Genomic DNA, 20,869 nt, shown 5'->3' with positions numbered 1-20,869 from the left:
CGAGCCATCCCATGTCCCTGTCTGGGTCCCGTTCCCTGCCTCGCCAATAACTCCTTCGCCGCTCTGTTCCTGCAGCTGCATCGCGCAACCCTTGCTTGCTCTGTGCTAGTCATGATCTAGGGGTACGGCTGCTTGGACCAGTTCTCCTCCACCATGCCACTATGCGGCACGCAATGTATAAGATGAAGGTCTCATCCCAACCTTGCCCTGAGTTTCCCTTGTCCCAGACATCTCCAGTCATCCAGTCCTTCCTTCAAAGTGGTCGTCGTCAAGACTCACTCTCCTTCATTCTTACACGAGGCTAGTCCTTGTTTTTGTTCTTCATTTTACTTGCTCCATCTCTCAAGCCTTCATTTGCATACGCCAGCCCGGTTGCTTGGTATCCATCCCTGAAGCCTTTCAAACCTCTGAAAAAAAAAAGAGAACAATAAGAATCTGTGATATCTTTTATATCACGGTTCCGTGTTTTCGAGCATTCTTTTTTTCCTTGACGACAGCATATACAACTACAGCACACGAGGCTTCTTCGTCTGGTACGATTTAGACTCTCATCACATATACCCTCTTTCAAAATGTTCTCCAAGCTTTTCACCATCACTGCGCTGGCCACGGCCGCCAGTGCCCACATGAAGATGTCCAACCCAGTACCCTACGGCCGGTCAACTTTGGACAACGCCCCTCTTGACCTCAGCGGCTCTGATTTTCCTTGCAAGATTGGAAGTACTGGTTCCTACAACCTCGAGGGTGCCAGCAACGTCTATGCCCAGGGCAGCACCCAGCAGCTCTCCTTCATTGGAAGTGCTGTTCACGGCGGTGGTTCTTGCCAGGTCTCCGTCACTACTGATGCCCAGCCGGACAAGAACTCTGTGTGGAAGGTCATCAAGTCCATCGAGGGTGGCTGCCCTGCACAAGACCAAGTTGGCAACATGGGAGATGACGCCGCAGCCATCGACCCCTACAAGTACAACTTCACCATCCCCAAGGAGCTGCAGTCTGGCAACTACACTCTTGCCTGGACTTGGTTCAACAAGGTCGGCAACCGTGAGATGTACATGAACTGTGCTCCCCTGACCGTCACTGGATCGGGCGGCTCCGCGGACTTCCTCGACACTCTCCCTGACATGTTCCGAGCCAACATCTTCGGCGCCGGTGATGACAAGTGTTCGACCTTCCCCGACACTGACCTTTTATTCCCCGAGCCCGGATCGGATGTCGTCAAAATGAATGGTGCAACGAACGCTTTCTCTACGCCGTCCAACCCAGCTGCCTGCCCATTCGCTACTGGTGGCAGCGGTGGCCAAGCTCCTGCTCCCACTGCTTCTCCCCAGCCAACCTCTGCCCCGGCCCAGCCGTCTCCGGCGGTCTCTCTGAGCGTCTCCGGCGGCGTCTTCATCACCAAGCCCATTGGCGGACAAGATCCGGCTACCCAGCCCGCGACACCTCAGCCTACGGTCGCTTCGTCTGCTTCCCCTCAACCTCCCGCGTCTGAGCCCGCCGTCGCTCAGCCCACAGTCACCTCGGCTCCGATCGTCAACTCGCCTGTGCAGTCCCAGGCCCCTGCTGCCACACCCTCCGCTGCCCCTGCTTCTTCTCCTAGCTCCGGCTCCGGCTCAAGCTCCGGTTCAAGCGGTGCTTTTGCCGCCGGAACTGCCTGCTCCTCCGAGGGCCAGTGGAACTGCATCGGCGGATCTCAGTTCCAGCGTTGTGCCAGCGGCGCCTGGTCTGCTGTTCAGTCCCTGGCTGCTGGCACTCAATGCCAGGCCGGACAGGCTGATAACCTCGAGATGGTTACCAAGCGAGGCAAGAGGACGATGCGCCGTGCTAAGCGTGGGTAAATGTGCGTGATGCACTGCGTCCATTTTACTCGTCCTTTCATCCGTTTGCGCACATGGAGCTGAGTTCTCTTTCAAAATTCAGGGGGGTTGAGATTGCTCAGATTGGCGATGCGTTGGTTTGCTTCTTTTGCATGTCATTTTTGGCACCGGCTGGTTTGGATACGGTTCGGTAATGTTTCTTTAAGCTTGTACATTACTTCACTCTTTTTTTCTCTTTTGCTTCCTTTCTTTCCGAGTTTGGAGATGGATTGGGTTGGCATCTTTCTCCCTCTCTTTATGATACAGCATATATAGATACCCCAATCACGAGAGGGGAAGCCAACTGTCACAAATATAAACATGTTTGGTATACAAATACATTGGATCATTCTTGCCTGAGTGACTGAGTAATGTAAACTCCGAGTGTGCATTTGTATTTATTGGTGAACCCCAGTAGATTCTATTCTCCGTCTCTCTCTCTATATTTCTTTTTTCCCCTTCCTGTCTTCTTAAACTCCTCCTGAACATGCTTTATAATCTGCTCACAGCCAATTTTCGGTCTCATGTTTCTTCGCCCTCTTCTCACGCAAAATCCTCCTCTTCAAGAACCCAGACCCCTGCCTCGTGTCCCCCTTCTCTAGTGAAGTCGGATTCACCGGCACCACCCGGTCCGCGTAATCGATGCCGATGTGCGCCTTTCCATCACTGCCGACAAAACGCCCAAAGCTGTACTTTGGAACCACTTTGCCGTCCTTTGCCCTATCCTCTTCGACCTCGCCCTCGCCCTCGCCGTCGCCGTCGTACTCGCGCGTCAGCTTGCTCGGCGCGATATACGCCACCAGAGACCCAATGTTGGTGGGCATGCGCGGAAGGAAAAAGGTGACGCCCCAGCCGTAGAAGAAGAAGACCATGAGGATGTAGAGGCTGAGAATCGTGGTGCTGGTGATGAACGCGGTCGTCGAGACAAAGATGCGTGTTTCCGTGACGGTGCGATTTCCCATCACAGTGGTCCCGTTCTCTGCGTCCACGAAAACGTCTTGGTGAAGCGTCACCATCATTGCGAAGATCCGTTTGTAGACATCGGAGACTGTGGGGAGGAACTGCTCCGGGTCGGGTGTCGGCTTCGTGGGATCCAGCAAGTCCGGGTTGTCGCTGTATAGTTTCATCAGGTACATGAACCAGATGTACGAAACGTCGTCGGAATGCCATCCTGTAGAATTGTCATAGCCCTGAAAACCATTGTTGATATCGTTGATGATCGGTGGATAAGTGAACGAGCTCGGATACGGAATCGAGGACGTGAAGTTGCTGACGGGTGTTGCATTTCTGATGTATCCTTCGCTGTCAAATACGACCCGGAAATCGGCAACCTTGTAAACCGGCTTGCACACGACAAGAGACGAGTTCAGCACACCTGTTCCATTCCTGATGTCTGCTCGGGAGAATCCCACCAGGAATGAATTATCGCACTCATTTACGTAATCGTTCATGACATCTTTGCCCGGCCTCATGGTGTTTGCGATCTCGGCCGCGGCTCGCCCTTCAGGTACCTTGTAATCTGTTTTGTTAAACGACAAGGTTGCGATGGAATATTCCTTGGCGCAGCCTTTTGGCGGGGGTTCTGGTCGACCAAAAGTCGTATTCACCGTCGGCGGCTTGTTCTCTGTGACTATCGTGCCCATCGATATGCATGAAGGATCTACACCGAATCCGGTTGTCGTGACTGTATATAGGTCGTTCCCTGATGGGGTCTCGGATGTGATGTTGACGGGCAGGTAGGTAAACTCGGACGTCGTCCATGGCGGTAAAGGGGCTCCAGAGGACCAGTTTGCCATGAGCGTGTACATGGGATCTTCGTAATTATCGGGCAGACCAGCAATCCATTTTGAAGTGACATTTTGCACACCCCGTTGATCCAGCTGTGCCTGCTTCAGAGGTGTCATCACGACGGGATACACTTTCTGCGTGGGGTTATCGTTGAAAATCGCACCAAGCCCGACCGCCAGAACGTTAGCCAAGAGAGCAATAATGCAAATGCACCCTAGAAGGAGATGTCCGGATCGAAATGCTCGCCAGAGAGCAAGCTGCGGGGGCAATGCGGTATAACGAGCTTCAATCGTGCGTTTGGCTGTCCCTCGTCCAGATGTAAGGTCATAAAACGGCTGTAAGAGGCACAGATATCTGTTTAGCATGACCCAGAACGGCTCGACCACTGTTGAGAAGATAGTGGGAAGATAGCTCGTCAGCAGCTGATTGACTTCAAAATTCGTCGAAGGGCGCACAAGTCCTAAAAGCTGCGAATAAGTTTCTGTCTCTCGAAGATGGCTCCCCTCCCCCATGCTGCTGTGTTCGTGCTTACCTCCTAGGACGGCATCTTGATGTTGCAGATATGAGACAACAGCGACAGCAGCGCATAAGCACACTGCAAACGCAATGCCAACAACCTTTCGTAAAGCAAATGGCTTGATGGGCAGATAATGACCTGTTTGGTCTGACCCAGCTCGGCCGGAGTTCGCCTCTGACGGCCCTGTCTGTGCTTGACTTGAGACCTCCAGCAACTCAAGCCTCGTCGCCCCAGAGGCGTCTTGGCATTGGCACGATAGCTTGAAAGTGTAGTCACCAAGCTGTTCCTTCAGCTGATCAGCGGTTAGATTCCCCTTGCCGCTGAACTTATTCAGCAGACGCGGACTCTTCTGGATCAGAGAAATGAGAGAGCCCAAGGAAGCCGGATCCGATGACAGCAAGGTTGGGTTCCCATGACAGACCCATAACAATACCAGCGTGAGAACGGCCACAAGAGCGAGTCCTCCCTCCACCAGGGCGGTAAAGACGCGGCTGACGATGATGCCATATTTCACCAGAAGGACGTTTCCTTCAGTCGAAACTGAATCCGTGTTGTTCACAAGCATTGTGTGAAAAGCTACAGAAAACATGACCTTATGCGCTAAACGATATGAATCGCCTAGCACGGTCGTGTTAAAGTATGCATCGGTAGAGTAGTTGTGCAAGCCCATCATGACTCCCACCATAGGCCAAAATGGGTAAGACAGTCCAAAAGGATCCAGCCGTGTGTCCAGATCGAGGAGGTGTGTGAATGGATGATCCCGAGGCACATTAACTGATGACATCCCGTTTGCAATGAGATACTCGAAGGCCGAGCTGTTGAATTCCGTCACTGGGAGAGGTTCTGGGGGTGATAGGGGTGTAATCTGATCGTCGACGGGGACATATCCAGGCATCTGGACCATAGCTGTCACGTTCTGCTTAAAGTAAGACGTTTCGCAGAATACCGCAGTCATATTGGCTGGGCCGTCGAGTCCATGCTTCCAGTGGCCCCAGGTTCCGAGGAATTGGTTAAAGGCCTCCTTTGAACAGGTCCAACTGAGTGCCACTTCTCCCCAGGCACTGTCTTGGTAGCCAACGTACAGCATTTGGTAGGCAGAAACGGTGGGTGAGCCGGGGGAGGCAACAATGCTGGACGCATTGCATCCCATGCCGTTGATGAAGTTGTAGGTCCCGTCCACCATCTTCGGTGTATGCTCTACTTCAGCTGGCCAGCACTTCAAGTCTGTCCAATATTTCGTAGTGGTGCCGGTGAAGTTGGCTATATTGCCTTGAACTGGCTCGGCCGGTTGAAAGGGCATCAATGCATAGTCGGAGCTCGTGAAGGCGGGGAAGGGCCGTTTCAACCAGGCCATGCCATATCCAGCATTCATCACGGATTGGTCCATATTAGTGGCTTGAGTCAACGAATCCATGAACATGGACGGTGCCGACATGGCGACGGTTTTGTTCATCAGCACGGGGCCAGTCCCCAAACAGGAACTCTGAAGGGGTGTGATCATCCAAAAGATGATAACCATAACCGTCCCAGAGTAAAACACTGCCCAATGCCTAGTCATTGTTTAGTATATGACCCTGATCCCTGCTGGTATACTGCAGATGTCGCTATCATACCTTTGTTTCGCAGCCTTGAAAGGAACGAAGGCTACAAAGTCCACCGGATAGTCTAGAAAGACTGACTGTCGACCAGTTGCACCATTCGGCTTGGATACTTCTGTCCAGGGCTGCATCCGCTTGATGTCGAGATCAATCCAGTTCCACACCAGACTATAAAGGACCGCAATGATGGTGGGGAGGTAGAGGTAGGTGAGGTTGACAGCGGAGGGTATCTCGTCGGCATCGTCAACCAGCGATAGACCGCCCAACTTCCGGCTTCGCTGCACAAGGACCTCGAGCAAGACGATAATGACGACGGAAGAGATGGCGAATGAGATCAGGACAGGGGCCTTCATCGTACTCGGTTTCCATCCATGCCTGCAGGACGGAGAAGCATCGACAACTAGGGTCTTGATGAGCATGGTTTCCGCAATTGGCCGTGGTGTTGTTCATGTATCACTGACCCTTCTTTGAAGTTTTCCATCTGGATATCCATCCAAAAGATGGTAACTTTCTTTTGGGTTCATTTTGCACATGATTTGAGTATGTAAAGTCGTATGCTGTCGGCTGCTCTGCACCCGTCGAGGGCGAGAGGGGCTCAAGCTCAGCTCGAGACGTCATTATTCGATCCTGTTTGGTTATATATCTTCAAACAAAAGACGTTGTGAAAAGGGGACTGCGATTTTCGGTAACCGACAAGAGACGAACGTAGAGGAAGAGACCGCAGAAAAGACCAAAAGCAAGAGGAACAGAGAAACGGAACGAGAATGAAGAGACTGCGCCGCTGGAAAATCCACGAGAAACCAAATGACGGAAGAAAATACAAAAGAAAAGAAAGCCTGGATGAGAGACGGAGCAGAAAGCCTGAAGCCCATCCGCGGGGGCGCATCTTGCATGTTAAATGTTCGATGATGGTCCACCATCTGGTACAACCCAGGAGACGAATCTGCAACCCGTGAAGATAGCTTAATCCAACGACCCAACAGCAAATATACTCCATCCTCTAACACTCACTCGCCTCTTCCTCCGCATCAGGCTGTTACCACCACATCTCCCAAACCCGTTGGTTCCAGCCCGGCTCGGCTCACCCCTGCTGCAGACAAGCTGAAACCCGGCCAATCTCCACCGTCAACGGCAGCCTTAAGCGCCGGCATCTGCCTCACGCAGCCAATAGACGCGGATCTCGACGAGCAATAGGCGCACAAGCGGGCTGGCGGGGCCGTGGATTGTCCTAGAAGGGGCATCGCAAGGCTTTTTCGGCTGTGAAGATTGCTGCTGTAGCATCGCTTAAGGCGCAGAGCTGAAGTGCAAGGCAAACGACAAATATAGCAGTCATGAAAAGGAAAGGATGGAAGAGATGAAGACGAGGCTGTCTCACCACATTTAGATCCTTGCCTGAGGCAACGAACCATGGAAGAGCTGAGGACAGAAATTGACAATTGGAAGGAAGGGCCAAGCGAAGCGAGAATGACTCGGGCAAGAGCGCGTATTTGCCAAAACGAACACCTGAACTTCCAACTCGGGAAATGTACCTTACGATACCTAAGGTACTACCTATATATTGTATGTCTCTCATACGCGAATAATCACCGTCTCTGTCTTGTTTCTACCGTTCACTCCAGCTTCTGTCCTTCATACTATCCAAACCTGACAATCTCTCAGGTTTTGAGACATGCTAACCGTTGTAAGAGTATTCCCATGTTCGTGACGGAGATATGATCTGCAGCCCTGATCAACCATAAGCGCCTTGATCCCTGCCCCGAAAGCAACCCATGATGATAAAATCTTATACGAGCAATCAGCTCTCAGCAACCTCGAAATCACAGACCCATCACCAAACACCATTTCTTACCAACAACACTTTTTAGAGCTCCATTTTCGCTTCCCTTTCATCAAGCCCACAAACCTCAACCATGTGCTCAAACTGCTCCCTCATCTCTTTATAATACTGCACCACCTTGCTCATACTGCTCTCAACAAGACCCCTCTGATACTCCCCCTGCCCCAATGCACAAACGTCGATACCGAAGCTCTTCGATATGGCATCCTGCTCGTCTGGCCGAAAGTCACCGAGTTCCATTCCCATGACATCTTGGCAAATCACCGCCACGACGGCCCTTTGAGCTTCGTCAAAAACATCCGCCATGTCTTTCAGATATTGCTTGACTAGACATACAGTATCAGTAAAATATTCTCCAGGGAGTCTGAAGTACTTGCATTTCCTGATCGCCTCCACCTTCTCGGAAACACCGCCATATGCCACAGCAGCGGCGACAGCCCCGACGCACAACAGCGCAGCAATCGTCCAGCCAAGAGGAGTCGAGGCCAAAGTCCCATAGAGAATGGCTCCTCCAGTACCTACCCCTCCAGCCCCGGATGCTGCACTCCCGATCGCAAGATTTCTAGGTGAGAGCATCCTACTGTCGTATTGCAGAAGTTGGTCGTCGAGGTACGGCCTCAGGAGGCCGCTCGCCTTGGAGAGCATGATGCTGCCCGTACGGAGATTCAGGCCGGCCATGTAGAGTACTTGAGGAGTGACGGCTGAACAATGATCTAAGCAGAAGCGCTACAAACATCCGATGGGTAAAAAGGGGGAGGAATATACTTACATATGCCCTTGCCTAGCTTCCCCTGACAGCCCAGGTCTGTTTTCGCTAGGGTGTCAAGTACGCCCGTGACTTCGCTTTGGAACTGCTTGAAAGGAGCAACAGTTACAGCCCAGTCAAGTGGTTTTGCTAACTGCTCAGCCGCTGCCTGGCCCGAGTTGGCCTCGTACAAGAACCTCAACTGCATCTCGTTAGGCCGCCTGTCTGCTGGATAAAGGGCAGTAATATTTACGTTTTCAGCCATTGTGGCAAGAGGCTCAATATTCTCGACGCCGGTAGTCCGCAGATTAAAGACACTCTCGACATCTTGCGCGTGCATCAAGGAGAATCTGGGCTTCGTCTGTGTCTGAAAGAGCCGATACACAGAGAAGATTTCGACCACCTGCGATAGCATCGATAGCCCGTTCTCAACTGTGGAAAGTCTACTGAGCATGTCAGCAGAAGCATCCCAGAGTACTGCTTCAAGGTATACACCATACCGAGACACAATCTCCTCTGTATCTGTCACTTCAGGGGGTGCCGACAGTTCGTCAACACGGATATTCAGCTTATTAATGACAAAAAGCTGGCAATATCTTCCTCTGTGATCGGGCAACACATTGCGAGCAAAGAGACTCATAGTATGAGGCTTTCTGCCGATGCCGAGGAAGAACTTCAAGGTGACGGCCGGGGCTATTCTCCTGAAGAGGTCTCGAACATGGTTTTGCGCTCTGCCGTTGGGGTCGTAGTTGGTATACTCTCTGTGTTCAAAATCGACCTTGAATAATGGTCAGCGGCAGAATTCTTCTCAATAAAATGTTAGCTAAGGTTTGGCATCATGCATGATTCTTGCCTGTATGGGAACAAAGTCATCGCGATCGGCATCGTTGTGTGGCTCGACAGCGTCCACCGTCCGCACATTCCAGTTGCCCGGTTCTGCCTCCTCGAATGCCGCCGCCAAATCTTCGTTCTTTTCCTGCGATCTGCCGTGACTGGAAAAGTACCATATCTCTAGTCGGACCAGAAGCTTTGGTGCTGCGCTGGAAATGTCATCGTAGTTTGGGGGTGGCCCGTCCATTCTAAGGAGCAAGTGTGTGGGCGTCTCGATGGCCAGATGTTGAAAGATGGCAATGGCAAACGTGCAATCGGAAGCCTCGTGTTGAGCGGAAGATGGGAGAGAGAGTGTAACCAAGGCAGAACAAGAGCTCACAAGAAGCGACAGATTGACCCTGCCATACATCTATGTCCCCTTGAAATGGCGTGACACTCTTCCGGAGTGCCATCAAGGCCTTTCCCACGGGCTGATGCAGCAGCACCTTACCTCGGCTCTCTTCCATCTTACACTTCCATCAAGCCCATTTGAACAGACGTCACGGCACTGCGAAAACCTTCTGATTGAGACCCAAGATATGTCTCCGACGCGGGGTTTGCGCCCTCGGATTGGACGCAATGCATGGCCGAACACGTAGCCGGGGATGACTGGCGAGGCTTTTCTCTGCGGTTAACATACCTCTGCGGGGTTGTAGCCAAAGAGCTGGCGAGGCTGGTTTCTCTCAAACTGCAACGTCGTTCGGCTGTGCATGTGTACACTTTCAGTCTGCCTGCTCTCGAGATCATACTGATGGGCTTTCGGATCCTCATCTACCCTACCGTTTGCGAATGCTCCTACTTACAACAACACCTCACGAGAGGAGGTTTGCTAAGATACTATATCCTTCTTGACCAACATGGAAGTAGAAAGTCCACGATTTCCTCTCGAGACGACCTCCTTCGTTGGTTGCCCCGATCATCCCCCGTGGAAAAAGACGGCCATCGACAGATACGTCTACGCATCCCACTACTATAACAAGTTCGACGAAGCATTGAACTGGACAGAACTCGAATCAAAGATACGCTCCGTTCGGTATCATCTGTCAGAATGCATCAGATACCAAAACTGCCCCGAGATTGCAGCATTTACAACTCCATTAGATCAGAGACGTAAGACAAACTCTACCATGCCCAAGGCAGGCATCCAAAACATGGGTTCATGAACTGATAGAGAAGCAGCCTCAGCATATTTCCAGCCACAAACTGGTAGTATCTTCAAATACAAATACTACAATAGTCCCCTATCCAGAAGCGCTTGGCGTTTAAAGATTGCATCCGACATGGCCTACTCAGGACTAGATGCCATGGAGCAGATCCTAGCCTGTCTACATTGTTGGAGAAACGGCAGAGAAACTAGTGACATTGTCTACGACATCACCAAGTGGTCCGTCTCCCCTTCCACCATATTTCTTATATCTCTCTCGAACATTGCTCCATCTGCCCCAACTCATCATCAAAGAAACGCAGCGAACCCCTAATCATCATACCATTCAGGTTCCTGCTCATGTACGCCTCCTACACAATCCGCACCCTCCACTACAGCCCCGTCATCGACACCACCGCCCACGCGGCCCTGCTCCTGTCAAGCTGCCTCGCCCTCCGCTCAACCTGCCAGCTGCTCTACATCGGCATCCGCAGCTTCGTCATATCCCGCTGCCAAAGCATTGTCAGCTCTTTATCCTTTGGACTTCTCGCCGGCGATGTCCACCAGCGCGATGTCGATTCGCTTCATGGTTTTTGGTTCCGTGGGTTGAGCCTGTTCAGGGTGGAAGAGAGGCTAAGCATACCTGTGGGAAGTGCATTGGGGACATCTGGTGAACATGTTGCTCAGGGATCTTTGCCTGCTTTCGGATATGTCGGATATGTCATTCCTGAGGACGATTGATAGCCGTGTGTTGCTTTTGCTTTATGGATTGGAAGCATCGAAGAACATGCTGATGAGATGAGAGGGCATCGGACATCGATCGATAGTAAGGTACAGCACTCTATCTGTGTAGGAGGTAGACAAGTCCATCAGAGCCTCTATAAGATACTGGGGGGTCATTGGTACGATCTAGTACAAGTCCGATATTCAACAACGGCACGCATCGGGACAAGCAAAGCCGCGTGGACTGCACTGCTCTTTTTCTTCGAGCCATATTCTGGGAACGAAAGGCTCTTGTAGTCATCGGTGCCAATTGAATCAATCAGGATCAGTCTGTAGGATCTCATCGGCTCTGTTGATTCAGGCACCTCACTTACTTGAGGCCGTCTTGCTAGGAGGAGGCTACCGGGATCGATGGGAGTTTATCACGTTCGATCGAGGTCGAAACACCTTCTGAATCTTGACTGAGGATGTTTGGGCGAGGGAAAAAAAGTAAATGTAGAGGGTAGGATAGGGTAATAAGTGGTGAGAGCGCTTCTAAGCCAGGGCGTCACCCAAGCAAGCCTCGACATCCCAACCCTCATTTCAACTCACGTCAACCAAAAACCCATAGACAAACATCATACAGGATCAAGCCAATAGCCAAAAGATATTACAGACAAACCCCCTGGAACTAGTGGCAGCGGCAGCCTCTGCCTCCCGAGCCGCCATCCACCCATTGGTCCATGCACCCAGGAGGCGTAGTCCACGTCAAGCCACGCAAACGCCACCAAAACATTCAAACATTCATTAGATGATTCAAGTTGGAGATATATCTTTCCATTCATCCTCGACTACTCATGGCAAGCTTGTCTTATCCTTCTCATTACCAGTAACAGTCCAACGCAGAATAAACTCTCATAGTGGTACACTACAATTACAACGCTTTGCACATCCGCAACGAGCCTCCTCCATCATACCCAGCAGCAGCCCAAGTAGATGACCTCGGGCCAGACACGGTACCTGCTAAACCATCTTCCACAAAGAGATGGGGCAACGGCCAGCTATTACATCGTATGCTAATCCCTCTGCCGCTCTAATGCTCCACCAAGCGCTGTACATCTTCAAAAAAAATAGGGTGCAGGAGAAATAAAAAAGAAAAATTTCGAAAACGTAGGAAAAGGGGGGAACGAAGAGACGAAAACAAGCAGAATGCTTATGACGAGCCTCCAGCGGCCGCCATAACGCCACCAACGCCCAAAGTGTCTTTTTTGTGAAATCGTAGAATTCGACGCGTAAACGGAGACCGCCCTTGTCATCGACCGGTCTGCAGAAACTTCAAGTCGTGCCATCATGGTGCGTGCGACATAACTCGGCAGCTCCTCTCATACTGCTGCCCCGATTCGTTATGCGGAAATCCGTCTAAATCTCAATGTCCTTCATGGTATCATCAATCACAACCTCGGGGGTTTTGCTGGTGACTTTGGGAGCCTCGACCTCCTTGCCCTTGTCCTTGGACAGGTCTGACTCTGTCCGCTCCACCGTGGTCACCGTCGGACGCTTGCCTTCCTCGCTGTTTCGGGGGGATTCGTCATCCTCCACGTCGACCAGGGTGCTGGGCTCGATGATGGCGTCGGTCAGCTCAATCGTCGCCTCTTCCGTGACGCGGCTGAGAAGGGGGGCCTGGGGCTTGCCGAGACCGTTCCTCATGGGACTAGTGATGGGAGCGGAATCGCGAAGTCGCTGCATCGAGCGGCCGCGGACGTCGCCCGTCGAGTCCGAGGGGTTCGCATAGGGCGATGCTGAGCGGGAGCCCAGAGGGGAGTTGCTCTTGGAGGCGGCCTGCGAAGGCCCCTGGGACTGACGTCGGGCTGCCGCCACCCGGCGACCGTGCTTCTGGTCCATTCTCCACCGGAGAATGTTGAAGTAAGAGGGCTCAACTCGCGCGTCTCTGAATTCTCGGAGTTTGAGCTCGTTAGTCTCCTCATCCACGAACCACTTGCCGCTGTTGAGGTCGTCGGCGACCACGGCGAGGAATGCCGCCCACGAGCGGGCAACCACGTATTTGGTGTCGTAGTCGCGACCGAACATGATAATCTGGCCGTATTTTCCAGCGGGTCCAGGGGCAAGGTCGACAGCCAGGTTGTTGCCACCCCAGTCGCGGACAAGTGGGATCCAGCCGGCGTGAGCATATGCCTTCTGGACGGTGTTGGGCGGAATGCAAGTCTGCTTGGCCAGGAGATTCTGTCTCCATTCACCAGGACCGTTCGAGGACGAAGACGACGAAGGTCGCTGCTTCGAGGAGGAGGCCTCGCTGCTCGAGGGGGTCGGCGGCTTGTTGTTGGCGGCATCCAGCATGAACTGCTGGTTTACCTGTCGCCACGTCTCCCACTCCTGAGGAATCTCTTCGCAGTCCATCAGCATCGAGCCGAAAATGATACCCGTCGGCATTCCACCGCGCTCCTGACCGTCGTGGATCATGAGAGACTCGCGGACATCCTGAGGCAGCGAGCAGTCCAATTGATGCTCCAGGTCGTTCAGGTCGTTGACCGTGGCACCCTCGCACAGCTGGTCAAACAGCTCTGGGTAATTCTCCTCCGCCCACGCGTCTATGCGCCTCCAGGAGTGTGCAACAGGGGGAGGCGGGGGGAGGCCATTCTCGAATGACTGCATGGCTACGTCACCAGGCGACTGGACCTCAAAACCATCCTTATTCACATTCTGCGATCGAAGGCCTGGTGAGTATACTCGGTTTCCGTTGGTAGGAGAGCCTTGCGTGGAAGGCGCCGCAGAGTCGTCAAAGTACGGGCTGTGGATGTCGGCTCGAGAGTCGGAGGCGGTCGCAATGCCCGTCATGATGTTGCGGCCATTCTGGAGCGGAACATGACGACCGGTTCGCTGGGGAGAGTCATAGGAGGAGTCTGCAAGACAGCGCAGTTAGCATGGGCGGGCAACAGCCGATTTGACTCGTGTCAAGAGCTCAAGGGTCCAAGACATACGCCGGTCATTGCTGGTCATGGTATGCCAGAAAGTGCGAAACGCATCTCCGATTCTGTCGGTCAAAAATCCATTAGCTCGCCGGTCACGACAATTGCCGCATCGCGCTGGGAACAGAGGGAGCCGACTCACGCGTTGGCCATTGTGTCTTCTGTCGTGGGCTGTCACCCAACCAGAGCTGCGAAGGCGCAAGGAATTGAGGAGGCGTTGAAAGGGGGGAGAATAGGGGGCAAGTAAGGTTGGCGCGTAATTTTTCAGCAGCAACAGCACCAATTCAACCGCTTGTCCAGACGGCGGCAGATTTGTGCGAACCGAAGTCGAGAGCGAGCGAGCAGCAACCAGGCCTGTGCGCATACAAAAAAAAAAGATTCTGCCAAGGTAGCCGGTCGAATGCAGATTGCGCCTCTGCGGAGACCAAATCGCGGGATTATCAATAAGACAGGCTGCAGTGAATGAGATCTCGATTCTCCAAACGTGAGGCGCCAAAGCAGATTAAATGGCGTGGAGAGAATCCGATCCTCCAAAAAAAGAAACGCGGTTGAGGTGTGGCGGACGGGAAGGCGTCTTGCGTCTGCGTCAGTCGCCTCTGCTCTGTTGACAATCGCCTTGTTGACTGTGGACGCCACAAGCTGTTGACTCTGGCTGTGCCTATGCAGGTCTGGCGGCGATGACTTTGCTCTGACGACAGCAACGAATGCAATGCTGGTCACCCGACTGGATTTTGCAAGATCTTCGGTGGGTGGGCGGGCGCAGATCACACACACTTTGCTGCTGGCTGGCTGGATGCGTATGCGGTTCTGCTGCGGAGAAGCGGCGCGGTTTGCAGGGAACGTCAAGGGAGAGAAGCTGCTGCTGGATCCGGTAACAAGATTCGCAGGACGGGGCGTCTGTCTGTTTGTCTGTTTGCCTGTCTGAGTTGGATGCGAAGGAGAGGAAAGATTGGAAAAAAAAAACACAGACGAAGGGAGCGCAAGAGACGAGGGCGGGCCAGGCACAGGTCAAGCAGGAAGCGGCCAAAGGGGGAGAGAAAGGGGATCAAGATCCAGTGCGGACGCCAGCTACATGTACTTTGCGCGGTGCAGCTGGCGACGCACGAGTACCGCCCGTCGCCAGTGGTCCGACCGCCTGGGCCCAGTGCGGTACCGGTACTTGCGCGGTCCAGGCCTGGCGCTGCAGCTGCTGGCTGTTGGCGACGGGGGAGGGGCAGCCCAGCTGCGGCGCGACGGTTTCTAGGGCGTTTGGGCCTCTGGGGGGGCCTGTAACGGGGCGCCTACAGGGGCTCCCAGGGGATCCTTAGGCGGTACAGGTACCGGCAATCGTACTGCTACCGCCCAATGCCCCATTCCTGCCCGCGGACCGGCGCCGTCACAGGGCCAGGCACAGGTACCGCTACATGTCTCTACTGGAGCCCCTCGCTGTCTTCCTCCGAGTCTGTGCCTGGGTCAACTTGCAGTGGAAGCTGCCCACACGCCTCAACCTTTTCCCGGCCGACTCTAAAATGTTTCTTCGTCTTGGGACCCGCCTCGCAGGACAGGAACTTGAGTCCATTCCTGCTGTTCAGCCAGAACTCGTCCGCTCTCAGCTCTCGACCAACAGACCTTATCAACCTTATCCTTCGAAAAGCCATTGGAGGAAAGCAGACGCAGGTGCACATGGAGAGAGATATAGGGCCTGCAGCGGCACAAGTAACAAGGCATGCATCACATCCATGATGCGAATACTAGCCCGCGCAGATAACTGCTCTGTGCCTGTCTCGCTCTCTGCACTGCACTCGGATCCATGGCGCATCTGCTTCGGCGCGCCTCGCCCTCCTGCTCGCCCTCCTACTGGCCCTCGTCCTCGTCTGCGAACTCAAGTGCAAAGAAACAAGAGCCCACGTCTCGCGGGGGCCACCAATCTAAGCAGCAAATCCACCCAAGAAAGGGGATGGATGAGCCAGGGGCCGCCATCCAAGCAGCTTGAGACTTGGACAGGGGCACCACGCCACCCGTCGAGATAATTGGTTACACCGGCCAAGGCAGAGGCACGGGTGGCTCCCCCAAGTACCGCACTAATGCAGGAGGCAAGTCATCCAACTTGGCTTTGGGCCTCTGCCAAAAGGCCTCTTCGGGAAGCTCCATCGGCCACGAGAAGCGCATAGTCAGGCTTTGAAATTGCAGTGGAGGGTCCAGTCAGTCGCCTTTTCGCCCACGAGTCCTGCAATTACTGCTGGGCTCTCCAACAAAGAAGGGGGAGCTTCTGCTTTCACCGGCATGGCCGTGCACGCCCAGCAAAGGCACGGCACGGCACCTGTTCAGGTCGCCAGAGCCTGTAACTCGCCTTCGGCAAAGGAGCTCAAACAGGAGGCGTCGATGCACTTGACCTTACAACGCACTTGTACGAGTACAGGAACAGGCTTGAATCGTGCAGATTATCGTGCTACCGACATGCAATCGAGCATTGCAAGCCGCTGCCGCATGCCACGGAAGGATCACGAGCAGCATTAGCATCAACGGTTCGCGACGCCACACGGCGCTACTGGGCAAATCTCTCTGTGGCTTCATGCGGCATCTCTAGGCTGCTGGGCTGGCCTCTCACAGCGCACACAGCAATCTCGGGGCACAGTGACATTTCAGGATCCGTTTCGCCAATTCATCCCCATGGTGTCGAGCAACGAACAGGTTCAGCTTCTATCCGGACCATGGAATCCTGCGGCTCTCAATCCCAATCTCGGCATTGTACTGTGAGGTACTGTACAAGTTCAGCTATGATGACTCTCGAGAATTCTCAACGACGGATTCTATTGGCCTGTCAACGTTAGCCATATCGTCTCCATGGCCTTTCCAGCTGTGCCCTGCCCTGAATCGCACTTCCACATGCGCTAAAAGGCGCCGTCCAGTGGTCAAGAGGGGCCTGGATGATACCGGCGTCCCCTGAATCTGTCGGAATCAGAGCCTTGGCCCCATTTCCAGGCACATCCATGCGTTCTTGCTGGGAGCATCAGCCGTCCCATCCTAGACGTCCCACTTGGAAGAAGGGAAAAGAAGCAAAGAAACTCTGGAACATGTCAGAAGAACAAGACCCAACGGCTGCGAATCTTGTCTTGCTTGTGTCTTGCCACTCCTTGATGACTAACCGCTTCTTTTCTTTTTAGCCGACATTGACGGTATGGTGGCATTTCGATACCGACATGTCGAAATAGCATGCAGGTCCCTGGTTAGCCATCCAACTCGTCTCTCGAAGACTCGGCTGCGTGCTACGCACGGTACATTTGCCTGTTTCAACAGCTCTCGGCCAACGGCTGAGACAAACCCCGGAAGTTGATGGTGGTCGAACAGACGTTTGTTTCCGCTGCTCCGCGGGAATGTTTCGGCTGCTGTTGCTCTGTGCTTGTACTCCATCCCATGTTCTCCATGCGCCTGAAGATACAAGAAACAAGCGCACCCTGGAGTTGTGATTGAGGCGCGTTCGCCTTTTGCCTGGCTATCGATTTCCACGTAGAAAGACCATGGCTGCACGCACAGGGTACTTTGGACTCGGTGCTTGCGCTGGGGTTAGTGCACATTGGTACTGCAAATATCTACCATGTCTGCAGCCATTGCTGCGACAACTCGATACATGTAAGTTGAGTTCTCAATCGTTTAAAATGTACAAAAGGTTTTCTTCGAGTCCTGCCTCTCTGATCAGCCGCGTTGGTACATGCTATGGTAAGGTAATGTAGGGATGCGCTCCTTCGCACTCTGGGTGGTACACCGTTTTCGGGACCCTCTAGGTGTTCTCTCTCATCCTCCTTCACCTGTTCACTTTTATTTCCCTACTTTGCACTCTTCGTTTCTTCTCGCCCATTTGTCTTATTCTAACCATACATGCTCTTACCTACCTAGCTACATGCATACAAGCCGGATTGTAGGCAGACAATTGCTACCATCGAAGACAAGTTCAATCTCGGTAGTGGCAGCTTTCCGGTTGAGCAACTGAAAAGCTTCCGGCCATCCATGATCATTTGTATCAGAGCTGTGATCGATACCATGACTTTGCTATAAATACTAGTACTCCAGAAGCCTAGGTCACGATGCGAATCGCTGTTGGATCATCCACACTTATTGAGGCTCTGAAAAATCGACTTGTGATCTCATGAGGCTTGGCCCACTAACCCCAAGCGCAAGTGGTGAATTCTTTCCGTACTACAGTCTCCGCGCCTCCGGTTTCATATCGCCGTCATAAGGTAATTAGACGAGCGTTCACATACAGTACCTTGGCTAGCTGACTAACCCGAGACATGCATGATGGCGAGACCAGGAGCAGCCCAAGCATATGCATGTCATCAATGCTCAACACCAGCTAGACGTTTCTATATTACGGGCATGTCTCGTATCAAGACCTCCAAGCGTTTGAGTGGCGTCAAACTCGGTATCCAGATCGTTGAAACGACAGCAATCAAAGTGCAGTAGCCCGGCACTAGGACCAAGTGGAGACAGCCTCAATCTTGGAGGGCCACTTTACCCCAAAGCCTAAGAGCCTTACATAAGCCGGCACGTCTGCACGTGCCACCTCTCAAGCTGTTGGCCTGCTGTTTCATCGAGGGCTCGTCCAGCCTGAATCCATCAATATCACCGAGAGAGCCCTGTATGATCGTTTGCATTCGTCACCACCATCTGGAGCATCGCGCAATCTGCGACCATTGTCGAGGGTGAGAGCCGAGAATACTTTGCAAGCATCGTGAGAAATTGCCCGTCGGTTATGGCACGCTGATTCCGCCTTCTGCCTGGCCGCTTGACCTCCGCAATCCTGCGATTTTGTCATTCCATGTCTGCGACGTCACCAGTCGGGCGCGCTTTCAATTAGCAACGCCGTCAACCAGTACCGCCACCAGGACCACCAGCAATGGCCTTTCTTGAGGATCCGCGTCTGCGGCAGCGCTGGAACCAGATTACCCACGATGCAGAGACGGTCACGGAGAACGCCGCCGCCGGCATCTGGACCTTCCAGCACCACTACATCAACCCGTGTCTGGGGTCGATACGCGGGGCCATTGAGCAGTGCACCACCGTGTGTCTGGGTGATCCCGAGGAGCGGCTTCGGCGGCAACGGGAGCGCGCTCGCGAGAGGGCCGAATACAGCTTCAACTTCTACGATGACTGGGACCGCGAAGAGGAGAGCGGCGGCCTGTTGGGCAACTGGGGAGGCGAAGACTGGGATCGTCTCTTGGCCGGCTCGGGTAGCCAGAGGAGAGCCGAGACGGTTGAGCAGCCCCGGCGCAAGAGGGGCATGAGCTACGGCACGCGGGGGGCCAGGAGGAAAAACAGCGAGCAGGATCCCACCATTATTCCCAGCACCCAGCCGATTGGGTTCCTGAGCAAGCTTCCATGGAAAATGGGTGGCACCTTGAGATACAAGCCTAGTGCGGCTGATCTGCAGGAGCACCCCGGGGCCAGGAAGCATGAATACACCGAGTCACAACCGCTGCTGGGAGCAGAGGACGATTCAGACCATGACGGGCTGTTACAGCCGTCCCAGTCAAGGAAGCGGAGCGGCACGACGGGATCGGGCGGGACGTCGGATTCCTACCGCTCCCGTGGTGACTTGTTTCCGAGCGATGGAGAAGGAGAGGAAGACGCAGTGGCACTTGATGACGAGGTGACCTACGATATGATTAGGAGAGACGATAGAAGCAGCGCCAGAGGCGGGACAACGCCGAGTAGCAAAGGCAAGCGACCGGCGCACACCGTCTCGAGAACGGTATCGAGGACGACCCTCGGCTCGGTTGCGTCTGGAGACTCGCTGGGTCTAGCGATTTTCGGCACCGCGCCTCATGATCCTACTCACGACGCCCAACTCTTGCCGTCGTTGAGGGACCTGGAATTGGAAGAAGAGCGCCTGGGAAGAGAAGAGGATGAAGAGTTGGCAAAGAAGAAGGAGGCCGCAGCTCAGTTGGCGGTGGAGCGAGGTTTGCAGACGGAAACCGAGCCGAAGCCGCCAGATGGTGCAGATGAAGAGTATCAACCCGAACAGCCGCACGAGATTCGCCTGGACGACGATGAAGAGGACGGTGACGGTGACGATGAAGAGCATCGCGATTCCGGGTTATCCGGAGGTTCCCCAGAGACGCGGGTCAAGGATGAGGGACCGCCTGCTGCTCAAAGCGTCTTTGTACCCGCGCGGCTCCCACATTTTGGATGATTACCGTGATCTGGGGCGGCTACTGAATGGTCATGACATACTTGGCCTCGACACTACTTATTTTACTGACGGGATCTAGATGGCACTGATTACTGTTATGATGGGTTCGGGAGTGTTATTTCAAGGCGTCTGGGAGAGGGCCTGGCTACGTGCGAAGCAGACAGATGCTTGCAGCGCCGGCTCCATGATGAATGACGAGCGATGAATATATTCCTTTGGGCACATGATGATGAGTCGGTTCTGCAATCTTTGTGAAATTTGCTCGATGATGCCCAATGCAGCAATGTTTGACCAATGCAGACAGCACGCATTTGATACCTCGGTATGATGGGCCGCTTCCCCGCAAAATGCCTCCAGGTCCCCGCGGGATCGTCTGCCGCAGCGGTAGCCGTCCCGGGGACCTTGCACGTCTTTGGCCAGCCAATGCCCGATCTCGCATTGACACGACTTCTGTTGATTCGCGTTTACAACCCTCACGAGTACAGCCAGCTCTCCTTGTGTTTCTACTGTCGACTGTCGATTACGTGCCGCAGTGATTATTTACAGCGTTTGGAATTACAGCAATTGGTTACAATCACTGGACATTCTGTCGGTGCTTCATGACCCTCTACCCAACCAAACCAGCAGTGTTCCATCACAGCAAGCATCATCATTCTTCGGGG

At 53.6% G+C, this 20,869-nt stretch overlaps 7 protein-coding genes across 7 annotated transcripts; 4 read left to right on the top strand and 3 right to left on the bottom strand.

The window, feature by feature from the left end:
- Nucleotides 1-572: 572 nt before the first annotated feature.
- On the top strand, nucleotides 573-1,835 carry CCMA1212_009396 (uncharacterized protein; the record flags this gene model as incomplete). The annotated part of the gene is made up of 1 exon (XM_073706481.1): nucleotides 573-1,835. One exon carries the CDS (start codon nucleotides 573-575, stop codon nucleotides 1,833-1,835), a length of 1,263 nt encoding a protein of 420 aa, XP_073555045.1.
- A 521-nt stretch (nucleotides 1,836-2,356) lies between these two features.
- Nucleotides 2,357-6,175, bottom strand: CCMA1212_009395 (uncharacterized protein; the record flags this gene model as incomplete). The annotated part of the gene is made up of 2 exons (XM_073706480.1): nucleotides 2,357-5,708; nucleotides 5,772-6,175. The coding sequence occupies 2 exons, from the start codon at nucleotides 6,173-6,175 to the stop codon at nucleotides 2,357-2,359; spliced, it is 3,756 nt and encodes a 1,251-aa protein (XP_073555046.1).
- A 1,442-nt stretch (nucleotides 6,176-7,617) lies between these two features.
- Nucleotides 7,618-9,416, bottom strand: CCMA1212_009394 (uncharacterized protein; the record flags this gene model as incomplete). The annotated part of the gene is made up of 3 exons (XM_073706479.1): nucleotides 7,618-8,294; nucleotides 8,363-9,116; nucleotides 9,204-9,416. The coding sequence occupies 3 exons, from the start codon at nucleotides 9,414-9,416 to the stop codon at nucleotides 7,618-7,620; spliced, it is 1,644 nt and encodes a 547-aa protein (XP_073555047.1).
- Nucleotides 9,417-10,042: 626 nt separating this feature from the next.
- CCMA1212_009393 (uncharacterized protein) lies at nucleotides 10,043-11,093 on the top strand (the record flags this gene model as incomplete). Its single annotated transcript, XM_073706478.1, has 3 exons — nucleotides 10,043-10,363; nucleotides 10,388-10,592; nucleotides 10,703-11,093. The coding sequence occupies exons 1-3, from the start codon at nucleotides 10,066-10,068 to the stop codon at nucleotides 11,091-11,093; spliced, it is 894 nt and encodes a 297-aa protein (XP_073554999.1). The 5' UTR covers nucleotides 10,043-10,065.
- A 1,380-nt stretch (nucleotides 11,094-12,473) lies between these two features.
- Nucleotides 12,474-14,155, bottom strand: CCMA1212_009392 (uncharacterized protein; the record flags this gene model as incomplete). Its single annotated transcript, XM_073706477.1, has 2 exons — nucleotides 14,051-14,155; nucleotides 12,474-13,972 (listed from the first exon to the last, which is right to left on the bottom strand). Exons 1-2 carry the CDS (start codon nucleotides 14,067-14,069, stop codon nucleotides 12,474-12,476), a joined length of 1,518 nt encoding a protein of 505 aa, XP_073555048.1. The 5' UTR covers nucleotides 14,070-14,155.
- A 1,391-nt stretch (nucleotides 14,156-15,546) lies between these two features.
- CCMA1212_009391 (uncharacterized protein) lies at nucleotides 15,547-16,047 on the top strand (the record flags this gene model as incomplete). The annotated part of the gene is made up of 1 exon (XM_073706476.1): nucleotides 15,547-16,047. The coding sequence occupies one exon, from the start codon at nucleotides 15,547-15,549 to the stop codon at nucleotides 16,045-16,047; it is 501 nt and encodes a 166-aa protein (XP_073555000.1).
- Nucleotides 16,048-18,911: 2,864 nt separating this feature from the next.
- CCMA1212_009390 (uncharacterized protein) lies at nucleotides 18,912-20,207 on the top strand (the record flags this gene model as incomplete). Its single annotated transcript, XM_073706475.1, has 1 exon — nucleotides 18,912-20,207. The coding sequence occupies one exon, from the start codon at nucleotides 18,912-18,914 to the stop codon at nucleotides 20,205-20,207; it is 1,296 nt and encodes a 431-aa protein (XP_073555001.1).
- Nucleotides 20,208-20,869: the final 662 nt, after the last annotated feature.

Source organism: Trichoderma ghanense (genome assembly GCF_004382785.1).
Source record: "Trichoderma ghanense strain CCMA-1212 chromosome Unknown scaffold_16, whole genome shotgun sequence".
NCBI classification, from domain to species: Eukaryota; Fungi; Ascomycota; class Sordariomycetes; order Hypocreales; family Hypocreaceae; genus Trichoderma; species Trichoderma ghanense.
The sequence above is the reverse complement of the archived record's forward strand: the minus strand, read 5'-3'. Positions and strand labels throughout refer to the sequence as shown.